We start from the raw sequence: 21,050 nt of genomic DNA on the forward strand, positions 1-21,050 counted from the left end.
AAGTGATTGGGAGCTGCAGCAATCAGACATATTCACATTTGCACGTGTGTTACGCATTTGTTGCCTGTTGTCCACGTTTTTGTCTTCACATCTGCAAATAAAATATCTGAAAGCTTAACATTGGTTAGAAGAAACTGTTTCCCCAGCCTCACAAGTGGGGGGAAAAAACAACCTGTCATCAGGGTTTGTTTTTTTTTCTGTACCTCATCTGTGATATAGGATAGATTTCAGAATTTTTTCCACAGACACCGGATGGAAGAAAATACAGTGTAAGGCTGCATTCACACTACCACAAGGGGGACGTATATACGGCCGATATACGTCCCCCATAGACGGCAATGGGCGCGCGGCGCCCTTCGGGAGCGGTACGGTGCAGCACATGTGCGACACCGTACTGCTCCATGCCCCGTGAAAAAATAGGACGTCCTATTTTTTCAGGGCATACGGCGCCGTGCGCCATATATCCCTATGGAGAAGGGTGGGGGTGAGCAGCGCTCTCCCCCTCCTCCTCTCCCCGCACAATGCCGTGTGCCCGTCGTGTGAATCCAGCCTAAGGACCCTTAGAAAACAATGGCTCAGTAAGACAAGATAAACAACTGTGATGTGAAAGAGCCCTTGGTTGTAGGGATTTATATAAAATTACAAAACAAACTAGAAAGAGGACTTGTTGTCTCTCCTAATGTAAGCTTTATTAATAATTGCAATTTTTCATAATTTCTGGAGTATTCCAGGTTGTCCTGAAAATGTAGCAAAACACTGTTGAGGCCAGGGCATGTAAAAGTAAGCCAAAATATAAGAAATATCCATGGGCCTGATCAGAGTCTGATCAGGGTGCGGTCACATGTACCACTTAGATTCTTTTTAAAAACGGAATCAAAACGCACATGGGCGTGCCACGGCCTGGTTGTTTATGTGTTTCTACAGAAACGCATGCGATTGGTAACTAGCACACAGTGTCTTGCATTTAGGGCGGGGTCACACGGGACGTTTTGGCTGCATTTGCGTTGGGTGCAAACGCAGCCAGAACGTCCCGTGTGACAGTGCCCTTAAACAAATCAAGGTGTTGGTGGCAGATTGCATGCGTTTCTATAGAAACACATGAACTATTGGGCCATGGTACACCCCCGTGTGCTAAACAGAATCAAAGCAATGCATGTGACCACACTAAGGGTACAGTCACAAATACCGCTACAGCTGCACTTACAAGCGCTGTGCTAGCTCAGGGGGGCCGTGCCTACATCCGATCTCGTTAGCATTTCCAGTGAAATGCATTGAGTGGCCTAGCCATCGCACGTGTTATACTGCAAATGCATTCGCTGGGACGCGCTGCGCTTGTAAATGTAGCACGATCTGTACTTGTGACGGCACACTCAGGGTTTTAGTTATAATTGTTTAGTGACAAGACAACAGAAAAACGATTGCAGCTGTAACCTTACCATAGCTGACACTGGGCTACAAGTTTTGGCAGTCATGGAACCGCTGCAAGCAATTCAGTGACTTCGGTGGGCCCCGGTGCCATCACTTGCTTCACTTCATTGAGATATTGATCGTCCAACGTTGTGATTCCAGACATGGTGGCAAGACAATTCTATTTTATTTTTTACGCTTGTTTGTACACTTTAGATTGCGAAACAGGAGGAGCTGGTGCATAAGAAAGTTTTTTTAGTTGTGCTTTTCCATTATTACACAGAAATGAACAAGGATCGGATCTTACAAACCTTAAAGAAGGATGTGCGTTCATTGCTGATCGCCTCCAAGCTTGGCCTCGGTATTCAAGAACTGGAGCATGACTACCGCATGATGATAGGGGCACCTCTTCCACTCAGGACCCTAGACTACAGGTCCACCATGGAGCTCCTCCTAGATATGCCAGATGTGGTCCACATCCGTACTAATGTGGATGGCACTGTGGTGTTGTCAGGTAAGTTTTCTCAAGAAACTGCTACCAGATGGCTTTGTCTTCTTCCAGACCTCCGATGGACATAGAATCATCTATATGGTATAAAGAAGGTGTATACGTTATTAAAGGGAACTTGTCACCAAAAGACCTAATTTTCACTAAAGAAAGGTTCCAGAAGCCCATCACGCCTGCATTGCACATCTGCCTTTCTGTTATTTCTAAGCATTTGCATTACAATATAATTGTGTGTTCTAACTTGCCTTTCTCCCTGACAAAATCCTCTATGTAGTCGCAGGGGTTGGGCTTTGGTGTGGATGCATTTCAAAAACAACATGTGACTTGTCTGTGCTGCAGACTGCTCATCTCTCTGCCCCCACCTTTGTGCTCCTGTACAGCTCCTCCCTCTCCCACTGATGTCAGCTCAGCAGGCTATGAGTTCTGTGAAGGAGCTGTACAGGAGCTAGGGGCAAAGAGCTGAGCAGTCTGCAGCACATGAAGTCACATGTTGTTTTTGAAATGCATCCAAACCAAAGCTCAACCCCTAGGAGTACACAGAGGATTCGTCTGTAACTGGGGGTCCTTCGTAAGTCGGTGTCCTTAAGTAAAGAACCCTCTGTATAAAAATTTGGTGTCTCTTTGATGGGATTGAACCGTGGCACTTCTATTATTGCGCTATAGCTTGTGCCTGAACAGACAAATGCTGTAGCTTGTGTGTCGGCATTTGGCAGTAACGCCTTGTGCTGCCCCCCTTCACCCTACCTGGTGTGGAACCAGGGTAAGAGCAAATGGGCACAATGTGGCAGGAATTCTGCCTAATTTCAGGGCTTGTTTGCCAGTTTTTGGGCCTATTGAGCGATACTTGATGAGATCAAGAGAATGAGAGGCAGATATGTAAAATTCCCTCGCACGAACTACATCCATCCTACAGCCACAGAAATAATTCTGTGCTGTTCACCTTCCCCCATCTCATATGGAAAATGCCACAAATATTCACAAATGTACAAAACTAAAAGAATCTATAAAATAGGATATTTTACTAAAATTTTATTTGAATGTCATGTTTGACATTACCTGTGGATTTGTCTGCACAGCATTTCCATGCTGTAATACAGTAGCATTATAGTGTGGGTGTCACTTATTGCTGCGGATTGTGGTGTGGCCAGCCAAGCAGTATCAGAAACCAGCAGGTCGTGTCTGGTCTCTGATGCTTGTACAATGTAGCATTATCGCTGAGGTAAATCTTGTAGATACCCTTAAAGGACATCTACCACCAGGATGACGGACTATATGCAAATGAGCCTGAGGAGCTTCAGGCTCCATAGGTGTTAATGGAACCTGGAGCCCCTCAGGCTCATTTACATATAGCCCTGGTGGTAGATTTATCAGGGTATACATAGACTCATTAATGCAGTGTTGACAGTAGCACATTCAGCACATTGTGCTGAACCAGCGTACCAGAGACGGGAGAGTATAGCTTGTTTGTTTAAATGTAAAGTTATAAAACTTATGCAAATTGCCCTGGGACGCTCAGACTACGTAAACCAAGCACCTCAGGGAGCCTTGTATTTTAATATTCTCCCCCCCCCCCTTACGGCAAGCGGTGCAACCCTTAAACCAATCTATCGCTGTGGGAAGGGGGGGGGGGTGTGCATAAATTAAAATTTGAGGATCCCGGGTGACCTAGAATGAGTGCCCCAGGGTAATTTGCATAACTTGTATAACTATATATATATCAGTGACCTATAGAGTTATAATAAAAGAAGTCCTGAGGATTATTGTTGGATGTCCTTTCAAAGAAAAACTGACTCTGGACAACCCCTTTAATGTTTTCATTGCTATTGTGGTAGGTTCATGTTGACTTGAGGTTGATTTGAGGTCAAATCCACTACTTTTATATGTGTGTTTTTTAGTACAGATTTTTACAAAAGAATGAATATAAGCTCCACTTACAAATGACATGTAAATTCAAAATGTATGCAGTACATACACTGTATATATGTACTGGGAAGTGTTACAGTAAGTGCTTCTAGTGTGCTCTAACTCAGATTGAATTAGTTTGTATTGATATGTCCAAAAATGTGTATAAATATGTCAGTCATTATTCTTCTTCGTCTCTTTCGTTTAATCAAGCTGTGGTTAATGAAGAAACCAGGAGTATGGCCGAGCTGGTATCTAGACAGAAGACCACTTGTAAAAGGAAAGGGATTTACAAGCGCCGTACAGTAAGACCGGTGTCTCATATGGATTTGGTGCGGCGTGGTAGAGTAGCCCCGGTGCTTCCAGCATCAGTGAAAAGTGAATTACGGGACCTTCTCTCCATATCGTCATTATTGGTATCCCAGCTGGAAACGGCCTATTATAAACGGTTTGGTCGGAGTTTTCAGTATACGCGCTACGGCTTTTATTCCCTCCTAGAAGTCCTCAGGTCGGTGTCTGACTTTGTGCAGGTACAGCAGACTAAAGCTGGCTCATTGCTGATGCTTAAGGCTCCTGCTAGAAACGCAACATTACAATGTGAGTGTTCATAGCTGCTGCAGTTATTTATTTTTCTTTTGGTAATTTCTTCCTTTCTGTGATATTCTTTTTTTGTTCTAGTCCTAAATCCAGGAAACGTCTTCAAAGGGACTAGCAATGTCTCTGTTCAAAGAGAACAAAACCCTCCCAAAAAACCAATTGTTGTGGACAGTCCCCCAACGCCTGCACCCCCTCAATCTGCTGGCGTCATCACCTTGGATAAGCTGTTTATGGCAGCAGAGGTGCAATACTATGCTACCAAGCAGTCCGCTCAGAGCCTTACTGAGGGGGAAGGAGATACTGAAATAGTTTCTTCTTTTGTAAGAGCTGAACATTCAGATTTCGTTAATGTCTCAACTTCAAGTTCTCTCACGCCAGCTACAGTACAGGACATTGTACCATTAACACACATAGAAAATGGTACTGAAGAGAGTCCAAACCTGAACACAGGTTCTGTAAAGACTTGTGTAGAAGAACATACCAAGGACTGCAATCTAGGGGACCTAGAGGAGAAGGTATGTTTAACAGTGTGTCTTTATGTGGTTACTGGTTTAGAAAGCCACCGTATCATGACATTCTGAGTTACTGGTAAGTAACCCTAGACTTGGTCTTTACGCTCCTTCTTACCAATGAGTCTATGCAGACATTATCTTAAAGGGGTTGAAACTCATGGAGCACCTCAAGTGTGCATCGGTGCCGGCCTCTGCAAGTAAGGATAAGCTGTAGATGTGTGTTGCTGCCCACCTCTGTATGCAAACACAAGCGACAGTGGTAGGCGCTGGCTCAGGACAGTGGGGGAAGGGGCAGAGGTAAGTTTAAGTTCTATGGCTGAGTCCCCCAGCCATATGTAAAACATAATCCCAGACAACCCCTTTAAACACTGGGTTATGGTCTGGTGAGAACATGGCAGTGTGCAAGGGGCCTAATACCATGGTGGAACTACTTCCCCATAAATATTATATTATTTGAGTAGTGGACAGTAGACCTCTAGTTTCGCTGTGACTCACAAAATTATAGGTCACTAATATGCAGAGAGTTCAGTGCAGCTGATCTGTAGTTGATCAAGTAGATGAAGGCATCACTGAGCCATGTTTTCTTAGACCACTCCAGGCTGTCTGACCAGATTTTAAGGTATTGTTATATTTTCCTACAAAATTCCTCCATGTTCATTCTACATCCCATTGGGTTTCCACATCCTCCGTCTCACACAGTAGGCAAATTTCCATGAAATATCCAACATTTTTATACTTCTATTTATTCTCTTCTTTGATTATGCAACACTTCAGCCAGTGTGACCTGCATCTGTAAGACACGTGTGATATCCTGTGGATATAAATATATAAATGTCTGAGATAATCCTATACCTTCATTTTGCTTTTTGGATACTATCGTATTTATTGCTGCATATGTGACTCTTGTGCTGTTTCCCTACAGTTTGACAAAGATTTGAAGCTCTGTTTATCACAGACAAGAGCCGGTTTTGTCATCGGCAATGATCTACGTCAAGATATAAGACATGTAAGGCTAATACAATATAATTCAGAAGGCCCAAAAACTGGTGGAATTTTATAATTTATTAACCTTTTCTTTCACATTTAGCAGTCAAGTAGATTTCAATTTTTGGATCAAGTGACTTACTTCAGAACTCTTGGCCTCAAGGACACAGCCCTATTTTTCAAATCTGCCCTATGTCACTATAAAGCCCCTTACACACTCACGAGTGTGATTCGCTGAACTCGCATCACAGTCTCAGCAAGTGCTGCCTGGATTGCCTGGCCTGAACCGTGCAAACCAGAACTGAACTGACATGGCTGAGTTCAGTTCCGGTTTGCAGCGTTTGGGCCAAAAGATCCATGCAGCAATGACTGAGAGTGTGATGCAAGTCCAACACATCACGCTCGCAAGTGTGGAGGGGCCTAAGTGTTTATATCTTTGGAGCGCTTTTAAAGGAATCCTACCATGAGAAATCTACCATCAGTAGATTTGATAACCGTTTCCTCCTACCTGCCCAGTGGCGTAACTAGTAGTGGCTGGGCCCCATAGCAGATTTCTGCATGGGGCCCCCTTCCCCTTTAAAAGATATATGCAAATTTATACAGACATATACACACATATAAAGTTCTACACTCATACATTCACTATCCTATACTCGCATCCACATACATACATGTATACACTCATATGCATACATTTATGTACACAAATACATTTATACACATATATACAAACTCATACAGTATATGCACATCAAATTTGCACACTTACTGTATACTACATACACATTATATACATATAGTATGTATATGTATACTTATACATACAGTATAAACACAACATATACATACAGCATTTACACACATACATTTAATATATATAGCATATACACACACATATAGCATGTACACACATACAGCACATACATACATACATTCACATTCGCACCATATACAAAAACACACATACAGCATTTATATATTATATATATACACACACACAAGCACTAGCATATATAGACACACACACACACAAGCACTAGTGTATATATACACACACCCAAACATAAGCATATATATATATATAACACACACGTTAGCATATATATATACAAACACATGTAAATAATAGTACTTACTTTTTTGATGTCCAGCGTGGCGGCTGTGTAGGCCATCAGCTGGGTGGTTCGGCGTTCGGGCGGGCAGGTGGGTTCGCGGGCGGCAAGTGCAGGGGGGGCGGGCAGAAAGTGCAGGGGGGGGCGGGCAGCAATTGCTGGGGGCGCGCGCGGGGATAGTGCGGTGGGTCAGTCACTGGGTGGGTGGTCGCTCCCCTTTGTCGGCCGGCGTATGGGAAGCTGTTTGGGAGGGAGTAGGCGGGTTAGGCACATGCGGCCGTGCGTCCCCGGGCCCCGTAGCAACCGCTACGGTGGTAGTTACGCCACTGTACCTGCCTCTGCCCTAATTTGTAATTTAACCCCTTAACGCTGAAGCCACTTTTCACCTTCCTGACATTTTAGAAACTACACCCCTCAAAATATTCAAAACAACCTTTGGGAATTTTGTTAACCGTATGAGCGTTTCATGAGGGTGAAAGATAAATGAAAATGAAATTACAGAAATGTAATTTTATCTTACTATAGATTCATTGAACACAAAAATTTGCACCTTCACAATGGGTTCAAAAGGAAAATGGATTTTACAATGTTTAGGGCAATTCTTCATGAGTATGCCAATACCCATTTTGTCACTGTACCCTGCTGTACGGGCACAGGGGGCACTTGGAATGGAAAGAGCGCTGTTTCGTTTTTGGAGGGCAAATATGGCTGAAAAAGTTTTCATGTGACAGGATGCATTTGGAGAGCCATAATGGTACCAAAACAGAGGAAAGCCCAAACATGAGAAACCATTTTGGAAAGCACACCCCTTGGAGAGTTTAGCAAGGTGTAATTTGTGTATTTGCCCCAACAGGTGTTTGATTCAATTAGGCCCCAAAAGGGAAAAAAGGTGAAAATTTTCTCAAAAAAGTCACTTTTACCCCAAATTTTTTATAGCCACAAGGGATAAAAAAAATGTAATAACCCCCCAAAATGTGTAAACCTATTTCTCTCGAGTGTAGAAGTACCCCACATGTGTATATAAAATGTTGTATGGGCGCACAGTAAAAGGAAAGGGGGATGTTTGCCTTTTAGAAGCCAAATTTGACAGAAATGTTTGACATGCATTTGGAGAACCCTAGTGGTATAAAACAGATAAGAATCCGAAAAGTGACCCTAATCTTTGAATGCACACCCCTTAGAGAATTTTGCAATGTGTTATATATATATTTGCCCCTACAGGTAAATTATCCAATTAGGCCCTAAACATTAAAAAGGTGAAAATTTCCTATAAATGTCACTTTACCCCTAATTTTTGTAAGCCACAAGGGATAATATATTAAATAACCCCAAAAAAGGTGTAAAACTATTTCTCCCGAGTGTAGAAGTACCCCACATGTGCATATAAAATGCTTTATGGGCGCACAGTAGAGGAAAAGAGGGATGTTTGTCTTTTAGAGGCCAAATTTGACAGAAATCCTTCACATGTGTCAGGATACATTTGGAGAGCCGTAGTGGTACCAAAACAGAGGAAAACCCGAAAAGTGACCATAATTGTTGAATGTACACCCCTTGGGGAATATAGCAAGGTGTAATATGTGGTATATATAACCCTAATATGTGGTATAGTGTAATACACGTGGTGAAATGAGCATTTTGAACATATAGGTGGTTTCCAAATATGATGTGCAATGGAGTCCAAGATGGAAATTGCAATTATTTCTGGAAAGTTCAGTGCCCGTTATGTGGCGCCCCTTATGAGATAATCGAGGGGTATAGGGAGCAACGGGACATAACAGTTGTTACAATTATTCATTTTACTGAAATGAATTCACAACAGGTTGGGCGTGAATTGTGAATGTGTTGCGTATAAGGAGGTAGAATATACCAGGGGACCAACTAAACTTTTGTCACTCTGGAGTTGTCGCAGGTCTCTTAGTAGTATGTAGTGTCCATCCTTAGTATGTAGTGTCCATCCTAACTCCTCTTTTGGAACAGACTCTTTATTGAGTCCTACCATTAGAAGCAGCAGAATTCACCGGGAAAATGCTGTCCTGGAACATCTAAACCAGAGGTACTGGGGCCCCGTCCTTCTTGTCCCAATATTAGTTTCCTAATATCTTCCTCTTGAAAACTGAGAAATGATACGGCAGGACCTGCACATTGGAACAGCTCGTAAGAGTTGTACAGCGTAATCTGTACAATGTACACGGCCAGCGCTTTTGTAACAAATCTTCGTTTTTCGTAAGGAAATTATCGCCAAGTGTTGCTCTTATTCACCCTAGCGATGCCCATTGTGACGAATACTGCTGCTTTTGGCTGGACCAAATCGACCAGCCAATAGCGGCAAACATGGACAGAGGGGGGAAACAAAACCTCTCTGGACCGCAAGGCACAATTAGTGGCTGTCAGGAACAGCCGCCATCCTGCCCCGATCACCGTGTCTACAGACATGGTGATCGGTATTACTGACGTCATAAGTAAATTCGCTGCTATTGGCTCGTCTGAATTGATGAGCCAATAGCAGCGATCATGTGGGCGGGACGTAACCCTTCTGTTCCATGGGGCAGGATGGATGGCCGTCAGGAACAGCTGCCATCTTGCCCCGATCACTGTGTCTTAACCGTGTTGGCAAGTCACTACCCGCCGCACCGTTCTATTACAACGCGTGTTGGGAATAGGCTATACAATCTTTATTTTTTTAAGCAATTTAGACAAATAAGGGCTTATTTTTTGCGAGATGAGATGCACTGTAAAAAAAACCCTTCATTTTAGTGGGGTTTTAGCTTATTGAAGCAATTTTATTAACTTTTTACGTGTGGAGGAAAATAAAATCATCAATTCTTGTGGGGGTGTTCACTGTAGCATAACAATAATATATTATCTTTATTCTACGGATCACTACGATTACGGTGATACCTCATTTATATAGTTTATTTTATATTTGTCCAATTTTATTGAAGGAAAACTAGAATAGAAAAAATTGCATTTGTTTTAGTATTGCCATTCTTATAGCGGCATAAAAATAGTATTATTTGGTTGTCGGAGCTGGTTGTGAGCTTATTTTTTGCGTGACAAGATGCTCTTTTCATTGGTATCATTTTGGTGATTGTAACTTTTTCGGATCACTTTTTAGAACATTTTTTGTAAAGCAATTTGATAAAAAGTTTTAATTTTTGGCAAGTTTTTGGTTTGTTTTTTTTTTTACCACGTTCACCGAGCGGTTCCAATTCTGATTAGGATTTATTGTACAGATTGTTACGGATGCAGCGATACCAAATAAGTGGGGTTTTTTTGTGATTTAGTGTTTTTTATACTTTATTACTTGTGTACAAGGAAATGTGGTGTTTGGGGGGACTTTCACTTTATTTTGTTATTTATTTTTATTTTAAAAAAAGCTTTATTTATTTTTTTTACAGTTACTAACATCTTAGCTTGAACAAGTGATCTTCTGATCACTTGTTCAAGCTTTTTTACAGGTTACACAGTGCAATACAGAAGTATTGCACTGTGTAATGTAAGACACTGAGCATGCTGCGCATGCCCAGTGTCTTACAGCCGGGTCCTGCCGGAACCTAACTTCTGGATGAGGATTGCGCAGCCCCGGGCACCGGCAGGCCCGGGGCTGCAATCGGAGGAGCGGACCCCCCCCCCCCCCCCACGGTAAGTGCCGCGGGGGGGGTCCGATTGCCTTTTATTCAACTTTAAATGCTTCTAACACGCCGCGGTCAGCGCGACCGCGGCGTGTTAGGGGTTAACACCCGCGATCGGAGAAATCTCCGATCGCGGGTGTTAGAGGCGGGTGTCGGCTATAATATATAGCCGACACCCGCAGCTTCTGGCGCCGGCTCCGTTCAGGAGCCAGCGCCAGAAGCTTGACGTAATAGTACTGCATTTTGCGGGAACGCACCTCCCGGCATGCAGTACTATTACGTCAAATGTCGGGAAGGGGTTAATAATGCTGGAACCTAACTTAACTTTATTTTAGTAATATGTAAATTAACTGCAAAGGCTACTGGGCGTGTACTAGTCTGGATGGGCTCTGGGAGCGAAAACTACTCCATTCCCCAGTAGCGTCTGCAGTTAATTTACATATTCCTAAAATAAAGTTTTTAAAAAGTTTCCTTTAGGTTTTAGGATGATTATATTACACATTATGGCAGGGGCAGGAGGAATCTGCTATCAGATCTACTTCTGATATCAAACCACCAAAATTAATTTATTTTCTCTAATGTCTGCTAATTTTTTTTTACACAGTGAACCATACCTTTTAGAAATAATGTTATTTTTATTCTATGGATCACCACAATTATGGAAATTCCTCCTTTATATGGCTTTTTTATTCTTTCCCAATTTTACTGAATAAAAGCTAATTAGTAGAAAATCTTGTTAATTTTAACATCACCATCTTTTCAGAGGCATAACTTTTTTACATTTTTTTTTGCTGAAAAATCTGGTCAAGGGTTTTTTTTGTGTGAGAATACCGTATATACTCGAGCATAAGCCGACCCGAGTATAAGCCGAGACCCCTAATTTTACCACAAAATACTGAGAAAACCTATTGACTCGAGTATAAGCCGAGGGTGGGAAATGCATTGGTCACACCCTGCCCCAGTGTATATAGCCTGCCAGACCCTGCCCCAGTGTATATAGCCTGCCAGACCCTGCCCCAGTGTATATAGCCTGCCAGACCCTGCCCCAGTGTATATAGCCTGCCAGACCCTGCCCCAGTGTATATAGCCTGCCAGACCCTGCCCCAGTGTATATAGCCTGCCAGACCCTGCCCCAGTGTATATAGCCTGCCAGACCCTGCCCCAGTGTATATAGCCTGCCAGACCCTGCCCCAGTGTATATAGCCTGCCAGACCCTGCCCCAGTGTATATAGCCTGCCAGACCCTGCCCCAGTGTATATAGCCTGCCAGACCCTGCCCCAGTGTATATAGCCTGCCAGACCCTGCCCCAGTGTATATAGCCTGCCAGACCCTGCCCCAGTGTATATAGCCTGCCAGACCCTGCCCCAGTGTATATAGCCTGCCAGACCCTGCCCCAGTGTATATAGCCTGCCAGACCCTGCCCCAGTGTATATAGCCTGCCAGACCCTGCCCCAGTGTATATAGCCTGCCAGACCCTGCCCCAGTGTATATAGCCTGCCAGACCCTGCCCCAGTGTATATAGCCTGCCAGACCCTGCCCCAGTGTATATAGCCTGCCAGACCCTGCCCCAGTGTATATAGCCTGCCAGACCCTGCCCCAGTGTATATAGCCTGCCAGACCCTGCCCCAGTGTATATAGCCTGCCAGACCCTGCCCCAGTGTATATAGCCTGCCAGACCCTGCCCCAGTGCATTGTCTCAAAACCTGAATGTGTTGTGTTTTGTGGGTTTTTTTTGTGGTTTTCTATTAAAAAATATGCACCCCTTCATGGCATCGCCAGATTTTAATTTATGCACGCACTCTCTCCCCGCCCCCTCAATGCTGAAATCCTACCTCCTGCTCTGGCCAAGGAGCTATGAGCCGGCCTGGGTCTGTAGAGAGTGGGGTGTAGGGGTTAACACCCGCGATCGGAGAAATCTCCGATCGCGGGTGTTAGAGGCGGGTGTCGGCTATAATATATAGCCGACACCCGCAGCTTCTGGCGCCGGCTCCGTTCAGGAGCCAGCGCCAGAAGCTTGACGTAATAGTACTGCATTTTGCGGGAACGCACCTCCCGGCATGCAGTACTATTACGTCAAATGTCGGGAAGGGGTTAATAATGCTGGAACCTAACTTAACTTTATTTTAGTAATATGTAAATTAACTGCAAAGGCTACTGGGCGTGTACTAGTCTGGATGGGCTCTGGGAGCGAAAACTACTCCATTCCCCAGTAGCGTCTGCAGTTAATTTACATATTCCTAAAATAAAGTTTTTAAAAAGTTTCCTTTAGGTTTTAGGATGATTATATTACACATTATGGCAGGGGCAGGAGGAATCTGCTATCAGATCTACTTCTGATATCAAACCACCAAAATTAATTTATTTTCTCTAATGTCTGCTAATTTTTTTTTACACAGTGAACCATACCTTTTAGAAATAATGTTATTTTTATTCTATGGATCACCACAATTATGGAAATTCCTCCTTTATATGGCTTTTTTATTCTTTCCCAATTTTACTGAATAAAAGCTAATTAGTAGAAAATCTTGTTAATTTTAACATCACCATCTTTTCAGAGGCATAACTTTTTTACATTTTTTTTTGCTGAAAAATCTGGTCAAGGGTTTTTTTTGTGTGAGAATACCGTATATACTCGAGCATAAGCCGACCCGAGTATAAGCCGAGACCCCTAATTTTACCACAAAATACTGAGAAAACCTATTGACTCGAGTATAAGCCGAGGGTGGGAAATGCATTGGTCACACCCTGCCCCAGTGTATATAGCCTGCCAGACCCTGCCCCAGTGTATATAGCCTGCCAGACCCTGCCCCAGTGTATATAGCCTGCCAGACCCTGCCCCAGTGTATATAGCCTGCCAGACCCTGCCCCAGTGTATATAGCCTGCCAGACCCTGCCCCAGTGTATATAGCCTGCCAGACCCTGCCCCAGTGTATATAGCCTGCCAGACCCTGCCCCAGTGTATATAGCCTGCCAGACCCTGCCCCAGTGTATATAGCCTGCCAGACCCTGCCCCAGTGTATATAGCCTGCCAGACCCTGCCCCAGTGTATATAGCCTGCCAGACCCTGCCCCAGTGTATATAGCCTGCCAGACCCTGCCCCAGTGTATATAGCCTGCCAGACCCTGCCCCAGTGTATATAGCCTGCCAGACCCTGCCCCAGTGTATATAGCCTGCCAGACCCTGCCCCAGTGTATATAGCCTGCCAGACCCTGCCCCAGTGTATATAGCCTGCCAGACCCTGCCCCAGTGTATATAGCCTGCCAGACCCTGCCCCAGTGTATATAGCCTGCCAGACCCTGCCCCAGTGTATATAGCCTGCCAGACCCTGCCCCAGTGTATATAGCCTGCCAGACCCTGCCCCAGTGTATATAGCCTGCCAGACCCTGCCCCAGTGTATATAGCCTGCCAGACCCTGCCCCAGTGTATATAGCCTGCCAGACCCTGCCCCAGTGTATATAGCCTGCCAGACCCTGCCCCAGTGTATATAGCCTGCCAGACCCTGCCCCAGTGCATTGTCTCAAAACCTGAATGTGTTGTGTTTTGTGGGTTTTTTTTGTGGTTTTCTATTAAAAAATATGCACCCCTTCATGGCATCGCCAGATTTTAATTTATGCACGCACTCTCTCCCCGCCCCCTCAATGCTGAAATCCTACCTCCTGCTCTGGCCAAGGAGCTATGAGCCGGCCTGGGTCTGTAGAGAGTGGGGTGTATGCATAAATTTAAACCTGACAATGGCTAGAGGCTGGCATCACCTGGGCGCCTCTGGCTCATTTACATATTTTTTAATAATCTTGATGCATTCAAAACTATTCCAATTAGTGCATAGAGAAACGAGCATATAATGCTGGAAATCTACCATGAGACTGAGGGTAGATGTCCTTTTAAATAATGAGTAGCTGCACAGTTTTAACATTTGACAGATTTTTCTATAAAGGGCACATGGTATTTAAGCTCCTGCATTTCCCTGTCTTATTACAGGAGTGTTTTTGATATTTCGAAGCAGTAGATTTTGAGATTTTAAAGTGAATGTCTATATAATGATGATTTTTAATTTTCTTTTTTAAATCAGGTTGTCTGTAAATATGCAGAAGGACTCCCAGTTTCACATCTGCTTTCTGTATTCAAGGTGAGATTTTCTATTTTAAATATTTATAATTTGCAGCCCTATTACAACCAATCTCTTTATCCTTTCCTGGGCTACCTGCACATGTACATAATTTTTGTCTGTGTGCTATCTATTGATTTAACTAATGGGGCACAGACAAATAGATTTTTATGTGCTCACACACATGATTGTGGTTTCCATTGGCTTGTAGTTGAAATGTCTGCCCGGGCCAAAATACTTGTATGCCAATGTAACCAGGGTGCAAATGATGGCTTATGAATGCACCCTTTCATATACTGGTGGGCTTACAGCTCAAGCAGAAACCTGGTGGGCTTACAGCCCAAGCAGAAACCTAACCCTGTTATATCCATAAGCTCATATTCTGCAGCAATTGTGAGATGTGGAGATTTATCATGTAGGGAATTTGTATCGTAAATTTTATTGTTTTTTAATTTGAAGAAAAGTTAAAAAGTTTCATGTGTAATGTTTAGATGCTTAGCTTGTGAACCTGCTGGCATGAATCTCATTTTATCTGCTGACAGGTTGTAATAGCCTATGCCAGTGATGGCAAACCTTTTAGAGGCCGAGTGCCCAAACTACAACAAAGACCCGCTTATTTATCGCAAAGTGCCAACACAGAAATTTATTTTGTGATTTATACTCCCTTCTCTGTCACAGTTTTCTTTGATACCAGCACCTGAGGACACCAATAAAGCAGAAAATAGTCCCAGGTAGAGCTGTCACTTTAAAATAGCTCTGTGCACAGCAAGTCCTGGGCTGTCTGGGACTGCAGGAAGATACCTGGAGTCCTCTCTGGTGATGACCTGAGTGCCCACAGAAAGGGCTCTGAGTGCCACCTCTGGCACCAGTGCCATAGGTTAGCCATCCCTGGCCTATGCTATTGAGGGAGGGGGGGGGGGCACAAGGCAACTGCAGCATGTGTTTGTTAGTCTCCTCTCCTCCACTTTCATGCAGCTCCCTTCCTTCTTCCTGTAATTTGCATTGAGCAGTCAGGAGAGGGGAGGAGGATAGTATGGAGTAGACCGAGAATGCATGAGGAGTTATAGCAACATGGGCACAAAGACTGCTGTAGTTTCCCCATCTGGGACTCTCCACTAGCTGGTGGTAGGTAACCAGGTAGTATGAAATAATCTTTTATAAAGTCTTGATATGATTCAGAATGCCGACAAAGGCATTTTTCAAATCTGCATAGCATAGGCCAGTGATGGCGAACCTTTTGGAGACAGAGTGAAACTACAAACAAAATCCACTTATTTAACGTGGAGTGCCAACATGGCATTTGAAGCAGTAACTTATTGCTATCTGTTCTCCCACATCTTTCAATCGTCTCAATTGCCTCTGAGGCAACCAATAAAGTTCAAAGAAGGAGGGGCAAATTCGGACATCATTGTAGCTTTTCTGCAGGGTCTCTCTGTAGAGGAAGAATGGTGGGTTCAGCAGGAAGACCTCCAAAGATAATGCACTTCTGTCAGCACCTTCTCACTATTCCTGCAATTCCAAAGAGCCAATGAAGTGTCACTTTAAAATAGTGCTGAGAGCAGCATCTCTTAAGTTTCCTGGGACTGCAGGAAGTTTTGGTGGATTTGGTGAACTCTGTCCTGGGGCGATGGTCTGAGTGCCCACAAAAATGGCTGAGTGCCATCTCTGGCACACATGCCATAGGTTCGCCACCACTGGCATAGGCTATTGGAACCTGTTGCCAGCTAATAATGACCTAGTTACTGGATCGCTTTAAAGGGGTTTTCCTATGTAGGCAAGATTCTTAAATATACTCAGGATAACAAAATAACACATTCTCTAATTCCATGTTCAAAAATACAGTGTATCACACATATAATTACAACCTGTCTCTATCAATTTAGTTTTTCCTGGACCCGACCAAAATCTTTTGACTATGCTTGTCAGGTTTCCTCTAGCTTATCTTGCATTGCAGAAGAGGGGGTTGACGGGAAGCAGACAGCGCTACAGACACAGGCACTTCCTGTCTCAGCAGCAGCACGCTGGATCCAGAGGAGGGGGTGACATAACCGTGCTGACTGTATTTTATTCATTATACGATGTAGCAGAGCTGTGTGCTATTGTATAAGGTATCCTGATAACTTAAAGGGGTATTTTCATTTCAGCAAACTCATGTTATTGTTTGTATTATAAAAAACTGTACAATTTTCCAATATACTCTACTTTCTGTATCAATTCCTCATGGTTTTCTAGATCTCTGCTTGCTGCCCTTTTATAAAAAGCTTCTGTGTTTACTTCCAGCGGACAGGAATCTGACCATGGTCACACAAGTGGACGTCTCATTGCCGTCAGAGAGTAATCAGAGCTGTGTGTTATAATGAGCCGAGCACCTGTGTGACCATGGTTAGATTTCTGTCCACTGGATGCAAACATAGAAGCTTTCTATAGCAGAACAGCAAGCAGAGATCTAGAAAACTGTGAAGAATTGATACAGAAAGTGTATTGGAAAATTGTATACATTTTTATAATACAAACAATAACATTAATTTGCTGAAATGGGGCAACCCCTTTAAGTCCCCGCCCACACTCTGGAATTTTCCACTGACCATCACTGAGTGATGGGGGCTAAATCGGGAGGAAAATCGCAAAGTTAGGGGGTTAAAAATGATCTTTTTTTGTGTAAATATAACCAGAGGATTAAACTCTGAGAACTTTCTTTCATGGGCAATCCACATGACCAATTTTAGAGATCAATGCAAGGCTAACCCCAGCCACTTTCTCACATTTGTCCTAAGTATAAAATTAGTAGCAGGTGGCAAGTTCACTCTAAGAAGTGCAAAATTATACAATAATCTATTTTTGCATTGTTTGTTATGCCAGAATTGAGGAGTGCACGGCTTGATAAATTCCTCAAAATGCCTATGGACAAAATAAAGGCTGTTGTAAATGTAAATGGGTTGAGGAGGGAGTCGTGCCCCACACACCGAAATGCAGGCCTTTGCCGCGTTAAGGAGAAGACACAGTAGGGACCTTCGATATGTGACAAAGATCTCATGATGGTGGAGCAAGACCCAAGCGGGGTCATCCTTCAGCTCTCTACCCGTCACCTCGCAAATCGCCCCCAGTACTGATGTCCAGTATGGGGCTAGCGTGGAGCAACTACAGAAAATATGGAGTAGTGTGCCCTTTTCTCTTTGTTCCATAGTGAGGTCTAGACTCAGATCTCGTTCTCATTTACTCTGGGACATGGTCTTGTGGAAGGGCTATTAGATTGTATGCTATTAAGAGAGTTCCTCTGATAGGACCCCGCTGTATGCAGGTGCCCTCAAGACCCGTCAGAGACCGACCATACGAGGTAGGAGATGGGAAGGATCCTAAGTAGTGGGTTAGTTGGAGGCCTTCCCAAAATAATAATAATCATTCCTTTATTTATATAGTGCACACAGATTGAGCAGTGCTGCACAATTTTTTTTTTTCTTTCCTATTTGCTATCGCCCCGGATTATTAATATCCGGACTTTTCCTTACCCTCTGGAGGGGAAGTTCTATTGTGAGGGCAAAGATGAGGGGAGACAGCATGCATCCCTGGGACGTTCCATTCCTTATAGGAAAGGAATCAGAATATATAATGTTGGCCCTCACAGACGCTGTCTGGTTGGAGTACAATGCTCCAATCCACCTCATTATGTGAGATGCCATCCCCAGGTGCCGTAGGGCCCCAAGTTGAGAAGGGCCAGCCCACCCTATTGCCTTATTACCGCTGAGAGCAGGTAACACCTAGGGGTCCCTAATGGGGGATTTAGTAAGGAAATACAGAGAGCGGAGAGCTGGCATGCCCTCCCCTTTGTCCGCATGCCATTAGTGTCAGCAAACCAGTATCCGAGGCCCTAAGCTGGCCCATGGCAGGCTGAATGGTATGGTATGATTCGATCTGGCCCCGCCGCAGGCCCAGGGTAGGGAGGAAGATGGGAGTGCACCCATCAACCCAGGCTTTGTGCAACAATTCTAACTGGGTTAAATAGATAACTTCATGAGACTCTTCTTCATGGTAAATCAATGACTACCCCTCCTGGGCTGAAAAGAGTCACCCGGTTGGTTGCAGCGCCTTCTTTGAAGCCAGGGTATCACAGGTGCTTGTAGCAAGTCAGGAACATCACAGGGGGGCCCCAAACAGGTCGAATAGAGCTTGCAAATCACTGGGATCATGGACTGGTAATGAGTGGCCTTTTTTTCATACCACCAGATGGAAAGGAAAACCCCAGACATAGGGAACATCACATTCATGGATCTTGTCAAGTAAAGGGCATAACGTGTGCGGGTTGAGAGGCCTGATAGAATTTGTATAGGAAGCCTCATCATGGGTTCGTCAACCTTTGTCCTAGGTGCATCTCATCAGCTGCTCCTTAGTGCGATAGTGGTGAATTCGGGACATGATGTCGGAAATATCAGGATCCCCAAACCCCGGACCTAAGGCCCTGTGTACTCTATCTAACTCAATTGGTGAGTCGGTGGGTCTCCCAGAACGTTGTTGAAGATTGTGGGGATAATGAGACAGAGGTCTCTGTCTGCCTCTTTCGCGGGGGGGCCTCTCACCCGCATGTTATTTTGGCAACCCGGTTCTCAAGGTCGTCATGTTCCAGAGTTAAGGATCGTATCATATGCTGTTGCGAGGTTGCCCGCTGTTCTAGTTGCTCAAGTCTGGTTTAGTGAGATGCAGTTTGTCTTTATAGGGAGCCTACCCCTGATCTCTCCTGCTCCATGTAGTGGTGCACCTTGTCCAGCCACTGCATCTTCTCCATCTCATAGCATTGTGCAAGTCAGCCCGGGTTAGTGGGGCTCCTCCAGCATAACAAAGTCCTGCGCATATGAGTAGGCCCAGGTCTGTGCAGGCAGGAGCTCAGAGCATCTGGGGTTTGCCCGTGGGGAGAGGGGCTGGGGCCTGGCGATGAAGAGGGAGAGAACAGCAGTGGCAGTGAGGCCTGGAGTTCAGTGGCTACCTGTACCCTTTTTTTGCAGGCCCAAAGCCCATTCCACGATCGATTGTCCCATCTAGTCAGGGTGGCTTGTGACTGCGCCGGTAATTGTGTTGGCGGAGGTTCCAGGGTTCACGGCATGGAGTCCATGTTTGGGGCCTGTGTGGAGGGGGCTCCCTTTATAGGAGAGTACCAGCTCTGAGATATGGGGGTCTGCTGGGCATTCCTCCCCCCCCCCCCCCCACCTCCCCCGTTGTGACCCGGCACCCTCGCCCGCTGATGGGTGGGGGACACCGGGTCCAGCGCATTCTCCTGCCATTTTCCCTCAGGGGCTGCCCGGATGGCGGATGTGGCTTCTGGGGGCCTCTCTGGCGGTGGGCTCTTCTTTCCCAGGCTCGCTGGGAAACAAGAGCCCAGTGGGCGGTGGGTGCGGGCAGTGAGATGCTGGGCGCCTGCTTACTCTTTGCAGCTGAAGACTTTGGTGGTGCTCGCTCGACGTTTGCAGCAGGGAAGCACGTGTCGGAGCAACGTCTATCTTTCCTGACCTATCGGCGGACTTGACTGGGAGCGGAGGTAGCGCTGGAACGTGGCTGTGGGGTGCACCGCTGGCTTTGGGGTAAGTTTCTGTTGCCTCCCCTTGGGCATTGCCTTGGGATATTTGATTGCTGGGCAACGCAGTGGTGCTGATTAGTGTCCGGTAAGCAGGTGCGTGCGTCTACTGCCGCTGCATGTCAAGAGCGCGCCCCTTGCATTTTAATACTTAGACAAAAATGTTTGTCAAAGTAGGGTTCCTTTAAAGATTCCTACTTGAAATTTTATTTTTTCATTCATTATTGTACTGTTCTACTTGGATGAATGCATGTCTGTGATATTTTTGGGAGACTTTATTAACCACATTCCTTCTGTTCCCAGCAACACACTGGAAAGGACCTGCCATTTAAAGAGTTGGGATTCATGTCTGTTTTGGACCTTGTGGGTTCCTTAGGTGACCTGCTTTATTTGGAGGACTCAAAAGATGGTCAGGATTGGCGCCTTTTTGACATTGAATCAAGAAAGAAAAATGTAAATGGTAAGAAAATGAGTTGACTTATTTTTACAGATGGGTGGTTGATAATTGAGGAGGACCTTTTGGACTTCACTATTTTAGCTCCAATCTTTCCAAGCAATGAGTAATAGCCGAATTACCATAGTAGGTACAGAAACTTTTCTTATTGAGTTCTCTGCTACAGCTCAGGATAACCCGTCTGCAAATCTTTAGTTTGGAACTGCCCATTTGACAGCAAAGAACCAAAAACATCTCTCACCAATGTTCCTGGCAACAGATTAAATTCCAGCTGTGC

The 21,050-nt window shown here is 44.7% G+C and overlaps 1 protein-coding gene across 3 annotated transcripts in view; it reads left to right on the forward strand.

The window, feature by feature from the left end:
• TDRD5 (tudor domain containing 5) overlaps nt 1-21,050 on the forward strand; it is a 49,643-nt gene that overhangs the window by 1,849 nt on the left and 26,744 nt on the right. For all 3 annotated transcript variants that reach the window (XM_072128469.1, XM_072128470.1, XM_072128468.1), the window contains exons 2-7: nt 1,691-1,921; nt 4,031-4,414; nt 4,496-4,929; nt 5,849-5,932; nt 14,724-14,780; nt 20,623-20,779. In XM_072128469.1, the coding sequence (XP_071984570.1) occupies nt 1,693-1,921; nt 4,031-4,414; nt 4,496-4,929; nt 5,849-5,932; nt 14,724-14,780; nt 20,623-20,779 (1,345 nt within the window). In that variant the 5' untranslated portion in view covers nt 1,691-1,692. The remainder of the gene's footprint in view (nt 1-1,690; nt 1,922-4,030; nt 4,415-4,495; nt 4,930-5,848; nt 5,933-14,723; nt 14,781-20,622; nt 20,780-21,050) is intronic.

Source organism: Engystomops pustulosus, chromosome 10 (genome assembly GCF_040894005.1).
Source record: "Engystomops pustulosus chromosome 10, aEngPut4.maternal, whole genome shotgun sequence".
Classification (NCBI taxonomy): domain Eukaryota; kingdom Metazoa; phylum Chordata; class Amphibia; order Anura; family Leptodactylidae; genus Engystomops; species Engystomops pustulosus.